Here is a 23746-nt window from a genome sequence, read left to right as displayed (position 1 = left end):
TTCCCAGCTCTATTCTCCATTTGTTTTCTGTGCTATGTCTTTGAGCTCATTTTGCTTCGGAAGTTCTGCTAACCAGAAATGTGAGAGGCATTTGGAAAAAGGAATATCTTGGCTGATTAGTGACACTGTTTTATGGGCTTATTTGTAACGTCTTTGTTTATAATGTTAATAGGACTTGTAACTAAATAGGATAGGAAGATAATTTTTAAAATGCCATAAAGGAAAAAGCCAGGGTATCTTGACACTAATTGTAGTCACAAAGTTGTGGAGCTTTACAGTTTTAGCATTGCTAGGTTGGATGGTGTGTGTTCAAAAGGCTTATGTAATTCTCAATCTTAGAACACAAACATTAGCTAAAATCAGCTGTCAAACATATGAAAAATTTAATCTCTTGAAGTGTCTACACAGTTACTGTATATATCAGACACTAGCACTGCAGTTAAACACTCTTGTGAATGCTCTTGTGTTCAAACTTTTGAAGCAATATGTTTTTGCAAGATTAGTAATCTTAATTAAAATGTTAAATTTCATTTATTTTTAGGGGCTTTGTCTCTTAAATGTCAACATACTTTTGTTTAGAGAGTATATCTGCCTGTGTGCTGCATAAACGATGTATATCATACCTTGTGTAAAATGAACCAAACAGAACAAAGCTCAGTACTGAATTCTATAAAATTACAAAAATAAATACATTGCTGTAATTTTACAAATGTGTACAGCAGGATAGTATAACTGAAACTGTGTTTCTACACAGAGTCACTAAAAACGCTGATTAATTTAATAATTTTCTACCTTCATCATTAGTCACCTCTTTATCTGCAAATCCATTAGCCTAATAATTTTGGAAAGCATCAGCAAATTTCAGTTATCGTTTACAAGAGCTGGAAATCTCAAGACAGTTTAATTTGTGAAAAATGGTTGTTGAATTGAGGAGATTCTTATGTTCCCATTTAGAAAGAGGCTGCAGCGTGTGCTGTCTCTCTTCATCCAGCAGCTGAGGTGTGTGGGAGTGGATTTGATATGAGAGAGGGAAATTGGATATGTTACAGAGGGCTAGCTGAGAACCTTTGCATGGAGGAATTGCTTCATTGTGTTGAAAGGGTGAGAGGAAGTAATACAGCAATTCAGAAGAGAAGTTTCTTAACTCCCTGCAGTGCCATATAGCGTTTCTCTCATATGTGGGAGACATTAAAGTTGAAAAACAGGCAGCAAGATGAATATTAGGACTAGTGAAATAATGTCACTGGTCAATATTAATTCCAACATGAGGGGGCAGTGATGTGTTATTGAAATGCAGCTCACTAAATCTGTTTATATAGAATTTTATGTTGGTGTTCATTGTGGATTACTAAAGAAATGGTGTACTGATGCATCTGTTTTCTTGGTGTGTATGGAAGAAGTTTGGAGGGATTTTAATTAATTTTCAAAGTCCAAAAGGAGGCAAAAATTGTGTGTCATGAAGACTTATGTAAAGTCAGCTGCTGCCTCAAGAAGTTAATTTCCTACCGGTTTTGTTCTGTAAAGGTTATGAAACATCTGAAAGAGTTCAAGAGCAGAAATGCAAGACTATCATTTGGAAAAGTCTACTGTAATAAGTATGTTTTGGTTCGGTGTTTAATCACTAGGCTTTTAGTCTGGTTAAGTTCCAGCCTAATAAAAGATCAAAAAGCCTTTAAAATAAAGTAAAAAACTGTGAAAAGTTTAAAAACTTTTTATCTTGAAAACTTAAAACTGTGTTAAGGGCAGCACTACTAATAGTTAACGAGACATTCCAGAAAGCTGAAAAAAAACAAGCTGCTACTTCCTCCCTAATACCTGTCACAACTATTTCATTAGTGAAGATGGGTATTGCAACCTAAAGTATTCTCCATTTGACAGACCTGACTTAAATGAGCTCTATTATTTGCTTTTGTTCTTCTATACATCCCCTAGCTAATTTTTTTCCAGTTAAATGAACTGTATCTAATATCAGCCACGGAATATGTGCCTGAGCAAGCACCAGGGCTATGCTCACTCAAAAAAGCTTTACTTTCTTCATTGGAGTAAAAATTGTGTGTGGAATATGTACTGCAGATGAGAAATAAATGTATGAGCTACTGAAGTAGGTTGGTGTTCTCCCTTTATGTTTGTTTCTCAGTGGTGGTTAGTGTTGTGACTGTTCCACTTCACAAGGTTTGCACAGTCCCACTTCTCTAGCCTGTCCAGGTCCGTCTGGATGACATCCCTTCCCTCCAGCATGGCACTGCATCACACAGCTCAGAGTCATCAACACAGCTCAGAGTCATCAGCAAACTTGCCATGGATGCACTCAGTCCCACTGTCCCTCAGATCAGGGAAGCTGTGTATTACCTACAGGCATTTGTTCTCTGCAAATGGCTGGGTCTGAATTTGGGCATGGTCCCATTGTGTCAGCTCCCTTTCTCTCATCCCCCAGGTGACTACAGGTGCAGGGTACGACTGATGTTTACCCTGGTGGAAATATCTGTGCTCCTGCATTAGGGAGTGTCTTTCACTGAATCCACAGACCTATCTCATTCTGTCTGTGTTTCTATTGCTTGTACTTTCTCTTTTTGTGTACTGTGGTGTCACTGCCCTGGTATCACATGGCTAGGAGAGACATCAGTGTCATTGTTTATCAAATTAGAGCAGCAGAGACCAAAGGAATGTGGTAGTAGTTACAGATTAAGAAGTTGGCTGCGTTAATGTTTTTGTCCCTTAAGATTGCTTTACACTGATAAGCAGCTCGCAATTGTACAGGATGGTACTTTTCACTATGTTTTTTTCTTACAATATTTGTAGTTTGTGATGATTTGAGAAAAACATAGAAAAACATATTTCAGAAAAATGTATTTTAGAAAAACATATTATGCTAATACTGGTTTAGAAGTTGTACTAGGTAATCCTTATCTGAAACGTCTTCAGTTTTCAATTGTTTTGTCAGCATCACTGCTTCTGCTGTCTGATCACTTTGTGAATGAAACAAACTGATTTCACTAGTACACGCACACACATTCTCCCCTGCTTGCACTCCCCCTTTTCCTTACCTCCACCCACATGCTGCAGCCACCTCTTTGGCTGTCTATTTAAATAAATATACAGTAGCTTCATGGTTTCTTGTGTTACTCTTTTAACCTTAGACAGCTGCATCAGGCAGCTGATTAATTAATGTTCATTCTTCATTTCCAATACTGACTTTTTCTGAGATTGAAATAGCTTTAAATGCTTTATATGGTAAATGTGTATGCTTGCACCATCCCAGATACTTGAGTACTAGCTTATGTTTTGTCAACTATATCTCCTTCTTTAGTATGTTTTTGAAGTACTTTTGAAAGCATTTCATTCTGGAAACTTGCTGTCTTTGTATAAAACTGTAGCTCTGCAATAGAAACCAGAAATCTGCCCTCTTGTGGATAAATCTGTATGATCTGTATGACCTCAGTCACAGTATCTTAGCTGAATGGGAACTAAAGGATATTAATTGATTCTCTTTGTGATTCTCATTCTTTAAGATTTTTTTTAAGGAGAGTTTATGGACTGATAGCAGAGATTCATGTAGTAACAGACAGGAAAAGTAGTTTTGTTGGAAAAGTGTTGAAGATTGAAACTGACTATGGGACAAAGATTTGCAAATTTGTGATTTCAGGTATGTTGATTTAAAAGAAAAGAAAATGCCCATTCTCCATCTAAATTATGAATTGGCTAATATATAGTTTTACTGGTTTAATTTGCTTATGCAGCTGAAGAAATCAAGGTTGTGGTGCTGTGGTTATATCTATGTGATGTTACTCAACATACAGGAAACTGAAACTGTTTTTTAAAGTACTTTCATACTAAATAAAGATTTCATAATCTAAGCAATAAATAATAAAACAAGACTATTTAAAGTACTCTGCTTCATAGAATGTATTTTAAAAAGAAAAGCATAGATATGTAGAATCATAGCTTTTTTAAAAATTTAGTTTTAATACACCGTTTTACTTCTTGGAAAATATCAGGTCACTCATATATAATACGCTGTTTTAAATCTAAAGATATAATAAGTTAAAGAATACTCTGGAGAATGAGAAATGAAACATTTAGATGTACATAGGAAACTGTCCAATTCTGAGATTGTGCTCTGCTGTGATGGCGCTGTCTGTACTCTGCTGCTGAAACTTTCTCTATTACTGTATAAAGAGATTTTTCCTTTTGATTTGTTTTTTACTCTTCTCATGCATGCACATGGCAATGCTGGGGAAACCTGGTATTTTTGTTAGAGACAAGGCAGGTTCTCAGCCAAGAGGAATGTTTCATAAATGCAGCGCTTGTACCTTTATATGATAACCAGTGGTCAGAGTCCTCTCATCATTTAATTGGTAGTTAAATGCTGCAATATCTGAAAAAAATACAATTGCAATTTGGTTTTATTTCTTATTTTATTTTTACAGGGTAATTTTTTTGTTTTGTTTGCTTGGGTTGTTGTTATTTTTTTCCTTTTATGCTTGTAGTTTCTCTTTGCTGGATGTCAATGTCTGTACTTTAATTGTTCCAAACTTACTTTCATCCTCTTTTCCTCCCTTAATTTTGCCTTTACTGTAAAGGGTAATATAGATAATTTTAAAAAAAGGGAAAAGGATAACTTACAAAAATAACACTTTAAATTTGTACTTATTAACCATAGCCTAAACTTTTTAAGTATTACATTACTTACTAGGTTGGCTTGGCTTTTCTATATTAGTGTATATGATAGTGATGATGATGATGATCACTTTTTTCATGTGTTATTCTTCAAATTTGCTGCCATTTCAGTTTGCCTTTCACTGAGGGGTTATTTGTGTTGCTTCCTTTGTACACTGCAGCTCCTTCCTCCCTAAAATGTCTTCTATGGTATCCATTCATTCTTAAAAAGAAATAAGAGCATGAATACTTACATACTGAATATACAAGACCCCATACATTTATATAGACTGTATTCCTTGTACTCTGAAGTGCTGCACTACAGTCTAATGCATTGGTTAAAAGCCTTCCAGTGCAGATCTTTGATTTCCTTCATTCAGCTAATATAACTAACAGCTTCATTTTTTTCAGTTAAGAGGGAAAATGTTACACTATTGTTAACAATTACTGAACAAGCCTGGCAATGGAATATTTTTAGGTATTGAAAATTATTATTCCTCTTGACTAAGGAATAATACAAGAGTGCTTTCAACTCCTCTTACATTTGGGAATGGAGGTAAGGGAGAAAACCCCAACAAAACTTGTCTGACAGTCAAGCTATTGTTACATGCTCTATGGATGTTTTGTATGGAACAACCTGTACCATTTTGAGCTGTCAATTTTTATTCCCCAAACTGCTTGAGATTTTAAAACTTTAAATGAGTGAATTTATTGATGGTCTCAGTAGCATCTATTTGACTTGTAGTTTCACTGGATCTCTGTCTGTGCTTCTGGAATTGAATCCCACCTTGTTTGCCAATTTTATTACAGATGCAATTTTGCCCTCAACATGACAGGTGTAGTATTTGGACCCAGATACTGGGTAGCTTCTTCACATTGTTTTTGTTTTGTAAACTAATCTCATCACTTCATCCCATCAGTCACTCTTTCTCCTGTTTACTCTCATCTGTTTATTCATTTCATTATGCTTACAAAAACTTTGTGATGTCAGACTTCTTGAATTGCCATGCTTAGCCCTTAGCTGGTGCAGACAACCACATCCTGTCCCTTCTGTAACGTCTGTACAATCCATCTTTGGAGCAGTGGTGCTGCTTATCTCTACTAATGTAAGGCTGTTTGAGAAACTGGTAGCTCTGTTAGTGAAAAACTCTATTCTGGTTTTCTTCTTGCTTGCATTTATGTGCTCATTTATTGTTGTGTTAGCATTGGCTTTCTTCCTTTGTAATTTTGTTTGACCACCTTGGAGAGACCAACTACATCCCCTCTTGACCTTTGTTTTGTTAGTTAAACAAACCAACCCCTTCTACTCTTCTCTTACAAAGAAGTCTTACTTTTCCCCTGCTCACTGCACTTGCTCCACTCTGAGGTCTGGACCCTGCCAGGTTCAGGTTTCTTATCATGTATCTGTAGAGAAGGTTTCTAATTTTAAGTTTCTGATTATGGAGAAATTTTTCCTATAAAATGTCTATATAATTTTCTTTATTGTGGCAGTAATACTTGAATTAGGAATGAACTTGAATTGGGAGTGACAGCTTCTGTGTTAATAGCTTTCTCATGTGGTGGGGAAGTGAAAGTGGATAGACTTTTTCCCCTTATATTTCATTGTTTCTGTGCTACATAAAAAATTCTGATAATACCGTCTAGTGATGTGGCCTATCCTTTGATGCAGTTTCAGTCAGGAGAAGTCATCAGACATGACATTTTTATAGTAAATACAGTTTATGTGTGTGAAAGTTTAGTTTCTAGGCTTTCAGTGAAAACTTGGATTTTAGAAGTGTTATCTCCTGTGGTTTTGTTGCTGCAGACTTACTATGGGACTGTTTTGGAGTATTTTCTTTGGTTTCTGAAATTTATTTTTAAGAATTTCTTACTTGTGGAACAAAGCAATCACTGAAATTCTGCATGTATTTTTATTCACTCAGGATAAAATCCCTTGGGTATCGAGTAGTACTTGAAACTGCTGTGAGGGAAGTTTTCTCCTGGATTAAAAAAAAACCAAAACGCAGCAATCCACATAGAGTATATGTCTGTATTCTGTAGTATTTTCCTTACTGACTAGATTTCTCTATCTGCAGTGTACTGTATTTTTAATTAATTTAGGTCAGAATGAGACTGTGGCAGGTGCAGGAAAGGAAGTCAACTCACTGTCAGTTCTGTTTAACCTCATGTTGTTTTTTTCAAAGAATGTGCAGATAGGGAAACTGAAAAAGTTGATGAAAACTTTGAGCACAAAAGACTTACAACATTTGTTTTCCTTGACTTGGAGTCTATGTGCATTTATAATCAGTGGTGCTTTATATATTGCTATATATTGCCATATGCTGCCATGTTGGTGTGGCATAAGAAAGAATGTTACTAAGAAACATGACTAAGGAAGTTGTAAGGATCTCTTGAATTTGTATGCATTTATATGTAATTCTCAAAAACTACAAGGATCTCATGGTTTGTGTTTTGTATGTAATTCTCAAAAATGTAGGCAAGTGTAAGTAAATAATGATTTCAGTATTTCAGTAGATAAGAGATATTTTTATGTAAGAATTCCTTACTGTTTCCCAAACTGTCAACACAGGGGCCTATCTGCAACAGGTAACATCAAATTCCTTTAATGTATTCAGAAAAATCATGTCAATTTCACTATATGTTAGGGGATTGTACTGTGTGTTGGTTGTAAATTTTTGATGGTTTGGACCTGCAGTTTTGGGGGATTTTTTAACAGTGCAGACTTCCTTACATTTGGGATCTTTATAATTAGTGAAATCCAAGTGAACTAATTCCTTTTTCTGTAGTCGTATTTAAAATGTGCTGTTTTACAGGAAATAAATGAGCTAGTTCAGTGGTGGCAAAACTTTGTTGTTTCCGAGGAGGAATAATTAGAATTTCTGGTAGCAGTTTGACCAGAGAGAGTTATATATTGAAGAGATACTGTCAAATCGATTTTCAAATAGCTTCTACTTTTATAATGTACTTAAATTTTGTATTTGTCAATATGTTTGTTCTTTTATTTTTGAATTTGTGAATTGCTCCTTTCAGTTTTGGTAGTTTCTTTATGAAAATCCCTGCTTCTGCAAAACTTGGAAGTGAATGTAGCAGCTAATCATTTAACCTGGTTATGCATTAAATGCTATCACACTTCAACACTCTAAACTAACAAAAGTTTCGTTACCTTTTTTTGAGTGAGTATTGTATTACCTGACAGACTTATTTTTTAAATTGTCTTATCTTGCATCTTTTTTTGATGAAGGGGTTGCTTCTGAGACCAGAAGGAAGCTTGCCTTTTAGTTATCTAATTCCACCTGTTACTTAAAATGTACACTGTTCTAGCCACCCTTTAAAAATGTACTTAGCATGCAGCTAAAGTTAGTATAGGTTTGTTTCATTTATGTTAATGAATGTAAAATTTTAAAAAAGTAAACTGAGAGATTTTATTTGGTTTTGTTCTTTTTGTTTTGTGTTTAGTGCTTGGGAGATGGGAAGTAATGATAGCTGGCACCTGAACTGAAATATCTGTGTAGGCACTACTCTCCCAGAACTTCAGGATGAATGGGGATATGCCTCATGTTCCCATCACTACTCTTGCAGGGATTGCTAGTCTTACAGACCGTAAGTACTCTTCTTTTTCTCATCTTTAGTGTGCTGTTTTCTACCACTTTGGTAAATACCTTTATTTTCAAAATTCTAAAAATGTTTGTATTTTAAAAGTTCTTACAGTTAAATCTGTTTTAAGTCAGACTTGCCATTATATATGTTAGCCTTGTTACTGCTTAAATTGTCAAAGTCAATCAAAAAAACCCATGCATAATTAAGCATAAAGTGAAATGCAGGTTAAAAAAAATAAGGAAACCTGAAATAAAATATTGGCATTCATTATTTGTTTGCAATATCATTTAGTAGCATATCTCGGTACCACAGAAATTAAGAAAAACATATAAATGGTAAAGTACTTCTAAAACATACATTCCATCCTCTTCACTTAAAAGACAGAGATACAAGATTAGACTGATCTGCAACTAATCAAGAGAGTTGTGGAATATACTGAATATACTTGAAACCTAGTTCATTAATTTTGAACTGGTTAATAAGTGCAGAAAATGAATGCTAGAATAAAAATAAGCAGCTGAATTTGAGTCTTTTTCTTCTTTGCTGTTCGGCCTTCAAAAGGAGTATGTGAAGTGTGTGTACTTAAAGTATGTCAGGAAGAAATGCAAGGAAAGAAAAATAACTATTTACATTACAGGCTGATATTGACAAAGGACCAAATCATTATATTGTAACCAAAAAATAATTTCTAGTGAAAACTAAGAGGCAATTTATTATTATATAGTGAGGTCCTAGAACAACCATTGCAGAAAGAGCAGTTGGGACAAAGATGTGTCTTGCTTATGTGAAGTGTATGGAAGATTTTGTAGCTCAGTTGTCTGTCTGAGAATAATTGGACTCAGTGGCCTTAGGTGCTTCTTCTAAGCACTTCTCTTGTTACACTGTTGAAAATTGGAGGCTTTCCAAGAAACACTGGAAGTATATATCCAGCAATTGAATTTAATTGCTCACAGTAAAATAGGCAGATGTATGAGGAAAAACCCACTTCATGTCCTTCTGCTATATTCTGAAGTATTGAAGTGGAAGATGCAGGTTGTATTTTAATTTATATCTATATATGACCACATATGTCTAATATCAGACCATCAGGATTCAAATAGTAGGTTTCTGGCTATGGGCAGTTTTCCAGAATTGAGCATTTGCAGGTAGGGTTACTTAACTGGTGGAAGTCACTGGTCAGTCTTCTGACCAGTTCTTTAAACCACTTCTTTAAACCACTAGTTCTTCTGACCACTTCTGACTGTTCTTTAAACACTGAACAGTAATGGACAAGATTAGTTGCCCTGAAAACATAGATGATATGATGCCTGAAGGCAGTATAGTAGGCTAGTTAAATTTATGCTACTTTGATCAATGTATTTTGCTGATTTTGCTGATTTTTGTAAGTTTCAGGCATTCAGACTAATCTGATGCAAGTAATGAAAGCTAGCATATTTAATATATTAAACACTTTTATTTGAATTGCAATTTATTTCTAAGTACAGCAATGATATACATTATAGGGGGTAAAATGCTGGAATCACTCTACTTTTTTAGTTTCAAAATATGAAAGAAACAAAAAATACATTTCACTTAGATTTGGGCTTTTTTCTGAAGTTGTTTCTAATGGTTCAATTAAAACCTTGATCTCAGGGATGTAATCAGCCTGGTAACTTGCAATTCCTGAACCAGCTCAGGTGACCTTACTCTGTATCTAGCCTTTTGACTTGTCCTGCTTACCCTCCTCTGGTCTGTGTAGTTCTACAATTGTCTGCTCCAACTTTCTTATATGTGCACTTCCTTGCTGTGTCTGAAGACATAAGAATTCCCTAGGAAATTGAAGTGTGCGTATAATCTAATGGAAGCGGTGTTTTAACTAAATCTTTCATGGGGTTTGTTACTAAGTTTTTCTGACTGAATTGACATTTCAATGAACACATCAACCAACAGTAGTAGGCCTGTTGGTTTACACAGGAATAAATACAAGAAGAGAAGAATAAACTGAGAATTTAATTAGCAGGTTTAATTGATTGTTGGGTTGTTTGAGTTTTTTGGTGTTTAGAGAGTCCAGCGTGGGGATGTGTGTATTTCTTCATGCAAATCCAAGAGTTAAAAAGGATGCAGAAGTGTTCCCTGTGTTTTAAATCTAGTTGTCAGGTTTTCTTTCTTAATTTCATGAGGGAGTAAGGGGGTGTCTACATTGGTATATTTGTTTCTTATTAAATGATTCTTAACTTCTTCCCGTTTTCCAATAACAGTTTTGAACCAGCTGCCTCTTCCATCACCTTTACCTGCTACCACAACAAAAAGCCTGCTTTTCAATGGACGGATAGCTGAAGAGGTGAACTGCCTTCTGGCTTGCAGGGATGAAAATCTTGTTTCACAACTTGTCCACAGTCTCAATCAGGTGTCGACAGATCACATGTATGTATTTTGAACTTCTACATCAGATCACCATCCTTACTGCTACAAAAATTAACTGGATTGAGAAGGATATGTAAGAACATGAAAATTTAAAGTATGGAGGTTTTTCCTTAGGCTTGCTTAGCAATTGGCTGCAATACAAGGGTCAAATGTTTCAAGTCAGACAATGTTAATAATTGTCCATCAACCCTTACGCATAACTGTGGGGGTTATTTTAGAGATCTGACACTTACTCCCTTCTTGGTAGGTAAGAGTGCAGACTTCGTGGTGTTGATTGTGCAATGCTAATTCACCTTCAATATCACTAATGCATCACCACTAGTCACTAATGCACCTAGACAAATTACCCAAAAGAAAATTCTTGACACCTCTGTCAATTCTGATCAGGTATTGAACTTAAGTAGTTCAACAACTAAGCCATCAAGTATGCTAATGTATTCTCTTTTTGTTAATTTTTTTTATTTCTCCCTGGTGTCCTTGGAATTATTTTATGTTGACAACCTTGTTGTTTCCTTACTTGTTTTGTTCAAATGGAAGTAGCTTTTAAAAGTCCTCAAAGCATACAAGAAGTGAGTGCACAGATGCATTTATAGAAAATCCATTGCATGTCTTTATGCTTCAGAGGGAATCCTGTGACCTCAAAGATATGCCAATTTCCACTTTTCAAAATAAAAAGATTTTCCAAGCATTGGATTGAAACCTGAATGTTATACACTGTATGTTATTTTCACTCCTACAGTAATATGATCTTGATGTTATGCCAAAACATTCATTTCTAGAGAAAAAACTTCTTATGATAGCCTTAAACTGTCAGTCACATATATGTAAGAGCATAGTGACAGAAAATGACTATGAGGACTTATAGGAAGTATTTCTTCTGCCATTCCTTAAGGAAGAGGGTGAAAAATAGTAGAGACAGGAAGCAGTACTTTGCAGACTTGCTTTTTCCTATATTTTAACAGTAAATTGTCTTCTTTCATTTTGGTTTTGGTTTTTTTTTTTGGTTTTTTTGGTTTTTGTTTTTTCTTTACTTGACTCATAGTTTCTTATAATTTGAAAATGCATTTGCCTCTTTATTTGCTTACTTCCACAATTCCAGAGAGTTGAAAGATAACCTTGGCAGTGATGATCCAGAAGGAGATATACCAGTCTTGCTGCAGGCTATTCTGGCAAGGAATCCTAATGTTTTCAGGGAGAAAAGCATGCAAAACAGATACGGGGTACAAAGCGGTAAGGATTTTTGATTTCCTATTGATTAATTTTATGTTGTTCTCTAAATTTAGGGGACTGTTACTAACCGCAAATATGTATTGGAATACAACTGTTGTATTTATGCCTTGCCTTGTGTTTGATAGTAGTTTAAAGCTATGCAGCTTAACATCTTCTAAGAGCAATTGTATAGTAAAAAGAAGGGAAATAAAAGCTGCGAAGTATTTTTTAAAAAACGTTTCATTTCACCTCAAAGTTTAATCTCTAGGATAAGCAATTGGATTTTATTTTGAAACAAGTTTGTTTTGATTTTTTTTTTGTCTAGGTTCATATGTTTGTCTTGTTGAAGTTGAAAACATATCCGTTGATCTTACTGAAAATCTATATGATTATAGTTCATCATTAAGTGAGAGTTCTTAACCATTTTGGAGTAAGGAATAAGGCTGAATGAGGCATCCTCCTCCCTGCCATTCCTCTTCTTAGCAGCTTGTGATGCCCTACAGCTCTAAGCTATTTATGCATTTTGAGAGACTAAAACCTTATGCATGTTTCAAAAAATGTCAATTATTTCAGTATTTTTTTGCATTTATACAAGTACTGAAGTGCACTTTTGCCTGTAAAAGGAAACAACTTCATGGTTGCACTTTTAATAAGAATATGTATCTAACTGAAAAATCACCTGTTTTTGAGTCATCCTAGCTTAAGCATGTGTGATGCTGTAATACAGTTTAGTTGTAGGGGAATTTTTATGTAACCTTGAGTTATGATTTCATGAAGTACATTCTTTGCCATTTGGTAGGAGTGCTAAAATTAATTTATGCATATCACTTTTTTATGAGAAGTATCGAGACTGGGAGCATATATAAGGAATCTCATTCTAGTAATGTTTCTACTGGGTGGTCTTTTGTCAGTGGTATGTAGTAAAATGGCAGCAATGTGAAAAAGACCATACTGTAGTGATAATGGTCACAGACTAATTTCAAATCCATATTAGACCCAGTGTTTGGGGCTTGTTTTTACTTCTTTCTCATTACATCATTATCACATACACAGTTATCTGTCTGGTTTTTTGTTGCTGTTGGAGGGTGTTTAGTTTTGTTTGTTTTTTCTCCTTTCCTTTTTTTCTTTTACATTACCTTGACTGGGCCTTCCATGTCTTGCCTCTGACCCTGCCATCCATAACAGAGATAGAGTAGTGAGAGCTATCCATCATAGATTGAGTTAATTAGGCCGTTTTTAAAAATTGCATTAGAAAGTCAGTTGTATGTTTTCTTTTAACCCGGAGACTACCACATCTGTGATTTAAAGCATGTTTTAAATTAGGGAGGTGAAAACAGATACATTTTTAAGTCCTTAAAAAGAGCACTCTGTACTTTAAGCACAAAATTGAAACTTTGTCTATATAGTTCATGCTGATATGGTTACATTATGTCAACTTTCTGTAAGGAATGTTAAGCTTAGTTGTTTGGCTGAAATATTGTACCCAGCTGTGTTGAAAGTGGCAGTGAGAGGTGAAGGGGCTGTGCGCAATGCTGGGTGCTGCTTCCAGCGCAAAAAATCTCTTGGATTTCATGTTCACTTGCCTCTGTGAGGCAACCAGTAACTATTTAAACAAATTTTGTAGAAGTGGAGGAGTCCCCATCTCTGTTGCTCTGGACACTGAAATGTACTGTGTATTGAGGTATGGAAATATCTAATCTATTTCAGCACAACACAGGACTTTTCAGTGCCAGTATTAGCGTGCTCAAGTACGTGGAATGCAGCATTTACCACTGACTGAGAGGTAGTAGTGGTTAGTTCCTGCAGGATTATCATTGTCTCTGCTGGAGAAAGTGGAGGAGAAAACAGGGTGACAGGAAATGTTTCTGAAACTAATTTTGCATGTGCGTTTATTGCAGCAATTGAAATTGGTGATAGCAACTGCAGGATTATCAAAAATCTTCTAACAATTTTATCTTGGGGACTTCTTGTCTAACCATCTAAAACACTTATACTGTTAATGAGCTTCTACCTAAGGCTATAGATCTATAGATGGATAGTGGATATAGATAGCCACTTGCTGTGGCTTCCCAAGATATTGTGCACTCATGAGTTCTGACACTTTTTCAGCTGTAAAACATTAAATTCTGTCACTAAAATAACTTCAAATTAATTTACATTTCTTTGTTTCTATGTCACTTTGTCATGTAGTTGTTAGTAAATTCTTTATTACTGTACTGAAGAGAGGCAAATAAGGATTCATTTGAATTCCCCTTTATAACAATGTTGAGTCAGTATAGAATAGTGTATTTCAGTTGGAAATCATGATCATCTAACCCAGGGGCCCGACAACTTCAGGGCTGACTGAAAGTTCACTCAAATTGAGGGCATTGTCCAAATGCCTCTTAAATTGGTTTGTTTCAAGAACATTGATACATGTGGCTTGCCAAGCTCATTCAGCACCTGAGCTTCCAACACATGACTGTTACCTACTAGCTGTGGGAGCCACAGTTGGGATATCGGTTCTTCTTTGCAACTGAAATATTTTAACACTTTCTTTGATAACATTCCCTCTAAGCTTAGTGGAGGTGGAATAGAAAGCTTTTGTCTCTGGGTAGAAAAAGACCATTAAATATCATTGAAGCAGTGAAATATCTTACAGCCCTCAGCCCAAGACTGATTGCTATACTTGCTTCAACAACTGAAGATAAGTTTTCTGTGCTCTTCTGACTTGTGAATCTGCCAAATCTTTTGCTTATTGGCACAACAAGTATTGTACACACCAGCCTGGGGTGCAGAATATATGTCCTGGTTTAAAATGTTTCTCTTTACTAGTAGATTTTGACTTAGCTCTAAAGAAGCTCTAACAAAGAGATTAAGAAACTACTGTTAATATTTGCAACTGAATTAATACCACTTTAGGGAACTCTTTTTTATGTCATAATGTAAAATGGACATCATATATAGATTTGGTAATTTTTCATTTTTTTAAGAGTTGTGCGTAGATGATCTTAATGTCAGTAAATTTTATAATTCATTAAAGTTCATAATCTCATTTTATATAATCTGAAATGAGATACTTCATTGAAAAGGAAATGCATGTAAAGTAATGCTGTTGTCTTTTTTTTAATAGGGATGATGATGTCACAGTTTAATATTTCTCAGAATTCCATGCGTGGTAGTCCTGCATCTTCCAATTATCAACAAACCACTATCTCACACAGCCCTTCCAGGTAATCCTTTCTGTTAAGTGGGGTGGGGTGGGAGGAGCGTGAAGTACAAGTTCTTCCTAAACTGACAGCCAGTTCTTTTATGCAAGTGGAAGGTGATCAGTGTCATGACAAATTTGGCATTTGTCTGACAGCAGGATAAGTTTCTTCACACACAAAGAAACACCTGTCAATGAACCCTGTATTCCAGTGATTCATCATGAATTCTCCTCTCTCTTGCTCCATCCTGTAATTTGGCTAAACTCTCTTTCCTGTCTAAGGAGTCCCTCTGCCTCCTGTTCCCCTGTGGTAGTCTTCTACCCATGTCAGAGGCTTAGACTGGTAGCAAGAGGATAGGACAGAAAAGGCTGGTGTGTTACAGCTTGTCCCAGTACTGGTTTAGGAAAAGGATGGGAAAGAAGATTTATAAAAGCATGGACTACTACTGTAACAGTTATGCAAAAGGCTTCTTGCAGAAGGTAGTTTGGCCAATCTTCCAGCAGAATCCTTGTCAGATTTCTGGTTTTTTAAGTTTTTGAGTGTTTGCAAATAGCATTTAACTATAATTTAGGCTTTTGTTAATAAAGTACTCTGGACTAGAGGAGAGAGTTCTGCCTGTAGTTTCAACACAGCTACTGGGCTTTAACAGGCCCAATCTTCAGTTATTAGGTATCATTATTAAACTGATTTCAGGTTTCACTTCAAGTTACTGTAACTGACAAATTAAGTGTTCTGTTTCTTCACAAGAACCAATACACTTTTTAACTTTTATATCTAAAAGACGTATTCTAAAAAGGTTGTTTGAGTTGCAAATATTACAATGAATAGTACAAAGTTTTCTTGAAATCTTTGAAAATCCTGATGTTAAGTGCTTAGCTGTTTCTTTCTATGGAAGCTTACCTTCATTGAGTTCCTGTTTAGAACTGAGGGTTGTGAAAGCTTGTCATGTGCTTTCTGATATACTTATTTGCTTATTTTAATTTTGAGAAGCCCATATAAGAATGTAAGTAATAATGTGCATGTGTTATTGTCACAAGTCAGTGTTATTTTTACGGCTTCCTATCCATAGAATAAAGCCAGTGAAAGAGAAAGTTGTTTTCAGTGAACTTGGGCCAGCTCCTACCTAACGGCCTATAACATTCCTGTATCTTGACAGTGTAATTCGGTTAGATGGAGTTATTTGGAACCTTACTGGAAAGTAAAGAAAGAATAAATGGCACCTTGTTAATCCTAGTGACCAAATTGATTAAAACTTTTGCTGTCACTTTCATTCAAACTTCTGAGATTAATTTCTGGAAATGGCAAATTTAATTTCTGGATGTATTTGTATCATTGTTTCCTTTTCCTAGGTGGAGGTCTTATGAATGCTTTTTATTATCTTCTGACTCTTGAGTAGCATTTGCAGTTGGGAAAGTATAGATTGGTGAATATACTGCTTTTGAAGGAAGTTCTCAATTGTGTTGGGGGCTTTTTTATCTTAAAGAAATTTTGGTGTTCTGAAGGTACAATTTCCAGAAGAAATAATGAATTTGTCTATATTTGCTATTCCAAATGTTGAAAACTTTTTTCAATTTTGTTTGAAATTCTTTTGTTTTTAGCCGGTTTGTGCCACCACAGACAAGCTCTGGTAACAGATTTTTGGCGCAACAGAACAGTCCAGTGCCTAGTCCATATGCTCCTCAAAGCCCTGCAGGATACATGCCATATTCACATCCTCCAAGTTATACAGCTCATCCTCAAATGCAGCAAGGTAAGTCTGTGATGTTTATTTTATTCTCCTATTTCATGTCAACTTTACTTTCATGGGTTTCTAATTTCTTTTAATAAGTCACATGCTTAATGCAAATCCTTCAGGCAAGTATATTTAAGTTTGCTTTTTTGGCTGTAAAGAATGGTGGTATGTACTTAGCTTAAAAAAATTTAATAGAAGAAGAAAGGGTAATGCACATTCATATTGCAATTCTCACCTATAAATGTTCAGTTTGCATTATTGCCCTGTATATATGACAAGAAAAAAATCTAAACAACCCAAAAGGTGCATTTGTTAGTTGTGAGCATCACTTATGTGTACTAGGGAAAACCTCATTTCTGCCAATGAAAAGTTAAGTTTTCTTAACTTGAGATTAACTAAAGTTAACTTTAGAGATTCTGTAGCTTTACTGGCCCTTATTAGTGTCAGATTAATTCTAAGTTGGATAGAATTATGCTCAAGGTATGCAGTAACTGGCAAAGATGACCTTCAGAGTAAATGGATTTTTTGTTCTTCCCTTGTCTAAAAAAAATCCTGAACACATGATCAGTATTAAGGTAACTAGGGCATTTCTTTGTTGGTAAGTAGAATTCTATTGGATTCTTTTAAATATTTTTTCTTAAAATTTAACATTGTGCTTAGAATATGTATAATGTTGTTTTATATGTAATGTTGTATGTCTCATGAATACCTTGAAAGTTACTAAGGTAGAGAATTCAAGTTATATAGAAGTAAACAAATTTTTCTGTAATCAGTAAGGAAGATAGTGACTGTTATGAGAATAGATATGGAAAGAAATTTGGCTGATTTGCACATAGCATTAAAATTTTAAATAATTTTGGAAAATATTAGATAATGTGCTTTTAACCAAGATATTTTTGGCAAGTTGGATTCTTGTTAAAATTCCAGACCTCTTGCATCCAATGTTTTAATATCCACTGTTAGGGTGTTTTTTCTGAATCTTTTCAAGTTCATGACTGTGTGACTTTATCAATATAGTTACTTATTTTTCTTATATTTCAGCTTCTGTATCCAGTCCTATTGTCACAGCTGGGATGAGGAATCTCCATGAAAATAAAGTTTCAAGTCAGTTGTCTGGAAATTCAGCTAATCATCATGCTGATAATTCTAGACATGGCTCAAGTGAAGACTACCTACAGATGGTGCACAGACTCAGCAGTGATGTATGTTACCTAAATCAATTTATTATGATAAAGCAGATATTTACCATGGTAAAGCAAGTATGTATTTAACTGCCTTAGAAGTCAGATATTTTATGATGCTCTTGATGGATGAAACCACTGAAGATTAATTTCAATTTCAGATGTGTAGACACATTTGAAAATGGACAGTCTGAAAACATAGTACATCCACATTGGTTGGTCTAATTGGTGAAATGCTAGACATAATAAGTAGTAAATGTTGTAAACTTGAACTTTTATCTTTTGGTGCACGTTTTTAGTGGTGCATATGTGTTACCTGTGTTTTATTTGTAATTATAACTTTTAAAGCTGATTTTAGAAGTTATGATGCAGAAAATAACTTCAAGAATTTTGATTGAGGTTTTGCATCTCTGTATTGATAAGAATTATAAAGTTGCAGCCTCTTCTGCTTTCAAGAAGATCTTTATGACTGAGTATTTTAAGAATCATAAAACTGAAGAACTTAAATTATCTTTATTCATTTTAGGATTTTTTTGCTTTAAAAAGCTAATGCATTGTGTATCTCTGAACTACAAAATCAGCATGTACACCCTTAGAGGTTCATTACATATCCACTCAATTTAAGGACAATTTTCTGGTAAACTTGAGAGCATTCTTAGAATATAATTCATCCTTTAGTGAAGCTCCAAACTAAGAGAGTGTAAATGCATATTTCTGAAAATTTGTTGGCTGTCTTAGGAATGGGATTACTACCCAAAATGCCATATACCTAGTTAGTCTGTTTAGTTAATTTAGTAAAAGTTGTTTTTGCCTGTGTCTTTGACAATCATGGTTAAAGATCTTCTCCTGACTTAATAAAACATACCTGATAAGAAGTTACTAGACTTATTTTTCAATATGGGAATCTTCATGAGTTTTTATTACAAGTCAAAGAAAAATCAGTTTGGGAAAAAGAATATCAGTTCCATAATTTCAGTTCAGTAGCTAAATGAGGAGCTCAGTAGGATATCAATTCAAGTTCACTTAAAATAGCATCATATACTTCTAATGCAACGTTCATTTTATTCTGCTGGTCTGAATATTAAACTCCTTTGGCCCTGAGAATTTCCTCAGAAGGCCACAACTCTTTTTGCAAGCACTCTTGCAAAAAATAAGTGTAATTAACACCACAGTGTAAGTTTAGATTTATTGTGCTGTGAATGAAAAGAAAGAAATCCAGTGTAGTTGTGTGATAAGTGCCGATAGGTGGTATAACTTATGAAATATGATTTCTTATGGATTTGTGTTCTTTGAGTTGTAATCATCTTAAGTCCATAAACTTCAAACTCTTTCCTTTTCCCTTAGCAGTGTCATCTGCCCCTTCACAAGGCATAGCCTTGTGGCAATAAATGGCCCAGTCTATGGCCACACCTGTGGAATTTGCCTGTTTTGCCATTGTCAGAGGGGTTGTGTGGTTGTCCATCTATGCAGGGTGCTATCTCCTTGAAATACCAATTAAACTTTCTGTCTTACTACTGGATGCTGATTTCTTTCATGTAGACATGTAAAAACATAATTACAATTAAACCTTCTAACATTCTATTAATTTGGTATATATTGGTCAAAAGGTTAAAAAGTATTCATCAGACAGATAATTCAGATTTTTTAAAAGTAGGAAAGAAAAGGCTATGTGAAAAAAAATTGCCCTTATTCAGGTACCTCAACAAGAGTCACATTAGAATGTTAACTACTAAAACAACCAATTTAATTAGGAAACATTAAATAACTGTATAACTTGTTTGGAAACCTCATTCATTTGTATGGCTTTACCTTTTGGAAGAATGACGTTTTTAGAATTTGTTTGTAATTAAAGAAATACTCTCTTGATAGATACAGAATTTGCTAGCTTTTCCTTTCCCCAAACATTCTCATAGATGCTATATAAACAGTAGTAGTTGAAGTGGGAAATACCATTCTATAGTTGAAGTTTAGTTAGGGCATTGTGTGAATGAGTATATGTGACCAGCAGAGGGCTTCACAAAAGCATTGGAAAAATCCATGTAAAACTGAATGGAGATGGGAACAGTGCGTTTCATATTTTATATAAGGATAGTATGGGTGTAAAAATACACATTTACGTTGCTAAAAATAGATCATGGACATAGTTACATTGCCATTAGTGTTGTATTATGGAAAAGTTTGTCAGAAATTATTAATTGCTTCAAAGCAGGTTGGGGAAGTGCTTCATATTGCCAGTTGTTTAACTCCTGTTTGACTCTTGCAAGCTAAAATTGCTCTGGCTGTGTTTTACATGAGACTAACCCACCTGCTGTAAAGGAAGCGCTAGATATTCTGTTCAGTCCTGGCATCTGTATGCTGAGGCTATAGATACAAAGTGTTACTAATCTTTTTAGGGTAGATTATGTAAAAGACTGGAATTTTAAAATTCTACATTTTATACTCTTCCTTTCAAATGGTGTTGTCATTTGTCATAAAGGTCATGCATCTGCTCTTCAGCTCTTCTCTATGAGTATTTGCAAGAAAAACTTCTAAATTGAATCTTCGTGTAAACCCAAAAGTGCTTGTCTAGCTAGAAAACATACACAGATTTATTTCTGTGTGCCTGTTCTGGTTATAGATTCTTCTTAGGTCTGATAGGAGCATTGCTTATATTATGGTCTAATAGCAGTCTATATTGATTTTAATGTAAGTGACTCTTCTTCTGGTACCTTGTATGCTTTTTTGCCCAGTCCATTTTATCAATTTATGTACTAATTTCAGTTTTTATTTTAACAGATGTTTATGTCCGTATGTTAACTTTTTCTATCATTCTAATTTTAGGATGGCGATCCTTCAATAAGGGGTGCTGCGTCTTTTTCCTTGAGGTCACCACAGTCAGTCTGCTCTCCAGCTGGAAGTGATGGAGCCCTTAAAGGTAGTCTAGCAGTCATATATATGTCAATTTATTTTTCCCAGTTTTAAAGAACAGAGAGGTATAAAGAGGTGTTCAGTTTTTCCTCCTGACTTCTGTATTTAAATAGTACTAGAGACTATGTCATTATGTTTTGGATTCAAAATTATTTTGAGCCCTGATCCAGAAGAAATTTCTGATGTTCTGAAAATTAACTAATCATCCTTCAAAATAAAGCTCAAATATATGGAGGACAGAAGGATTTTAAATCCTTTCCAATCTGAGAATTAAATTATTTACAAGAATTCAGTTGCTCTTTGTAAGAAAAGTTGTAAAGGCAGCATTGCGAGTTTTGAACTCTTTATCAGCTCAAAAGTGTTTTAATATGCAACACTTGTCTTAATTACAATCGTGAAATTTTATAAGTATGAAAATAAATGAGCTCAATACACATAATATAAATTAAGCCTGAAAACCTTAGCTGTGGAGGGATATAGGATGAACTGTCTGTCAGTCAAGAGGAAACAGAAAAAAATCTGCTCAAAATAATTCTTTACACTAAAATCCACTTGGTAAAGTTGGGGTTGAGACATAGTCTTGTTAATTTTCCTTTTCAGTGATTGTACATTTACAGAGCAATAATTGAAAAATAAAACAGTGCTTTCTTTTCTATAGACTTGAAACAAAAAAAATAAATCTTACTGGGTGATCAGTTTAGACAGAGAAGAGAACAGAAGGTGATGGAAATTATAGAAAAGGTGAAGGCATTATGCAGCCTTCAGGATAAGAGAAATGTTTGTCAGGGGTGGACCTCAGGGCAGCCTTTCCATGTGTGTAAGGAGATTATGAGGAAGGTCTGTCAGTCTTTTCATTGTTATGGATGAAGGATAAAATACAATGGACTTAAATTTAAATAGGAAGTTCTAACTAAATCTAAGGAAAAACCTTTTCGCTATCAGGACAGGCAAGCAGTGGAAAAGTTCCCCATAGAATCTGAGTTTTCTGTCCTTGGGGGTTTTCAGGATCAGACTGGATAAAACATGACATAGTGTGTCCCTGCCGTACCCGTGGTTTGAGCATGAGGTTGAGCTAAACATCTCCTGAGGTCACTTCCTAAGTGAATTATCCTATGGCTCAGGTGGCAGGTGAGAAGTATGTGTGTAGAATGCCAGGGGTTTCAGTATTTCAGGAGATCTTGTTCTAAAGGACTTCCCCTAAGACTTGTGTAAATGTGGTTACTTTTCACTCCTTGCCAATCTTATAGGTTTAACGAGGTTGTGGATCTAAGTTAACCCACTCAGATATGTGATTACCACTCAGTCAGAAAATATCTGAATTTTTTTTGTTTAAGTTGCTGCTGTTTCATTTGGCTTTCTCAGAACCTAGTTTTGAAGTGATACCTTTTCAGATTATTTCTGAAAGGAAACTGATTGCATAGTTCAGATTGTGATGTTTCAGCATTAGCATTAAAGTGCAAGAAGAGCCTTCTGATTTATTTCTCTCTATATTAACTCCTTTTCCCTTTGATAAATTGCACAACTGAAATACTGCTGCTAGTGGTGTTACCATTTTGCCCTCTTTAAGATATTAATATACCCTGATTGAGAGAACCACTTGATGCTCCATCTAGTATTTTAGAAATGTACAGAAGAGTTGTAAATAATTTCATTGTTATTAGGAACATAGGATCCCTACAGGGAATTTTTTGCCTGTGATTTGTAGTGAAAGTTGGGAAGAGTACAAACAAATATTCATGCTGAGCTTTTTGTTGCTCTCCTATTAGTGAAAGTTTGGTTGGCAGGTCACAAACCTTGATAAAGAAAATGAACAAAATACTTACCATTTGTCTAGAAGGACAAAGAATGGGAAAAGGTATAACCAGTCATAACCATAATCAGAGAGATATTTGTGGAAGGTTGTTGTAATGTCTGAGCTTCTTACATAACGTGGAGGTTTAAGGCATTTACTGAAGGTTACAGGACTTCTAGAGAAATGGATGTCATGATTGCACAGTCTTGAATTACCTTCACACTAAATGTAGCTGTCTGACAGAATCTGAATGAGGGAGTTTTGTTTGCAACACAGGTAAATATTTGAGAGATGGCAGGACTTAGATTTGTGTTTTGGATGGTTATTCACGTTGAATATGAATCAGTGGAGTGAAATTTCACTCTTTGCTTTGCTTCACTAAAGGTACAAGAGCAGCTGAAGTTTAATCCCAAAAAATTTTTTGTTTTAGCTATGCAAACATCATAATGCCTCTGTTTTCATGCTGTCATCTGTTACCACATCTACTTTTCAAAAACTCATTCTGTGAATAGAGTATGAAGTATCATGGAGTGTTTTCCTCTTCTTGACCTCTTAAAATATCCCTTGGAATCCATTACTGAAGATTGATTACTTATCAGAATATTTTATCAATTTGTTCTACTTTCCTACTGCTATGGAACCTCACCTTTTATTTTAATTCTAATTTTTTTCATGAGGGAACTTCTAAAGAGTTGAATAAAGAAAAGCCTTCTACACTGTTATTAGTCCATTGCTTTAAGAGGAGATGTGTTCATATAATTTACAGTCTTGTTTCCATATGGTTCCCTAAATACTTAGGAAAACATCTCTAAGGGCTAGCAACAACTCTTATGAAATTATGTAATTTTGCACTCTTTTCACATATAAGTTATATGCACTCCAGAAACTGTTAATTTGATTATTTTCTGAATAATTTCAGATCACATCTATCTTCTTAGGACTTCACAGAACTTTTCCAGACAGATTCCACTACACTTGGTCTCTGAATATAGAAACGATAACAAGAAAAATTAGGAATCTTCTCAAATCTATAGTGTAGACTTCAGTGCTCTCTCTTCAGTGCTGCTTGTGAAGAAAAAAT

General features: G+C 34.9%; 1 protein-coding gene across 7 annotated transcripts in view; it reads left to right on the top strand.

Moving 5' to 3' along the window:
* NIPBL (NIPBL cohesin loading factor) overlaps positions 1-23746 on the top strand; it is a 133833-nt gene that overhangs the window by 32567 nt on the left and 77520 nt on the right. For all 7 annotated transcript variants that reach the window (XM_062512907.1, XM_062512903.1, XM_062512905.1 and 4 more), the window contains exons 2-8: positions 8113-8256; positions 10491-10656; positions 11756-11886; positions 14978-15077; positions 16652-16803; positions 17827-17987; positions 20787-20880. In XM_062512907.1, coding sequence (XP_062368891.1) covers positions 8193-8256; positions 10491-10656; positions 11756-11886; positions 14978-15077; positions 16652-16803; positions 17827-17987; positions 20787-20880 — 868 coding nt within the window. In that variant the 5' untranslated portion in view covers positions 8113-8192. The remainder of the gene's footprint in view (positions 1-8112; positions 8257-10490; positions 10657-11755; positions 11887-14977; positions 15078-16651; positions 16804-17826; positions 17988-20786; positions 20881-23746) is intronic.

The sequence above is a fragment of the Cinclus cinclus genome, chromosome Z (genome assembly GCF_963662255.1).
Source record: "Cinclus cinclus chromosome Z, bCinCin1.1, whole genome shotgun sequence".
In the NCBI taxonomy this organism is placed as follows: Eukaryota; Metazoa; Chordata; class Aves; order Passeriformes; family Cinclidae; genus Cinclus; species Cinclus cinclus.
This window is presented reverse-complemented; position numbering and strand designations above follow the sequence as displayed.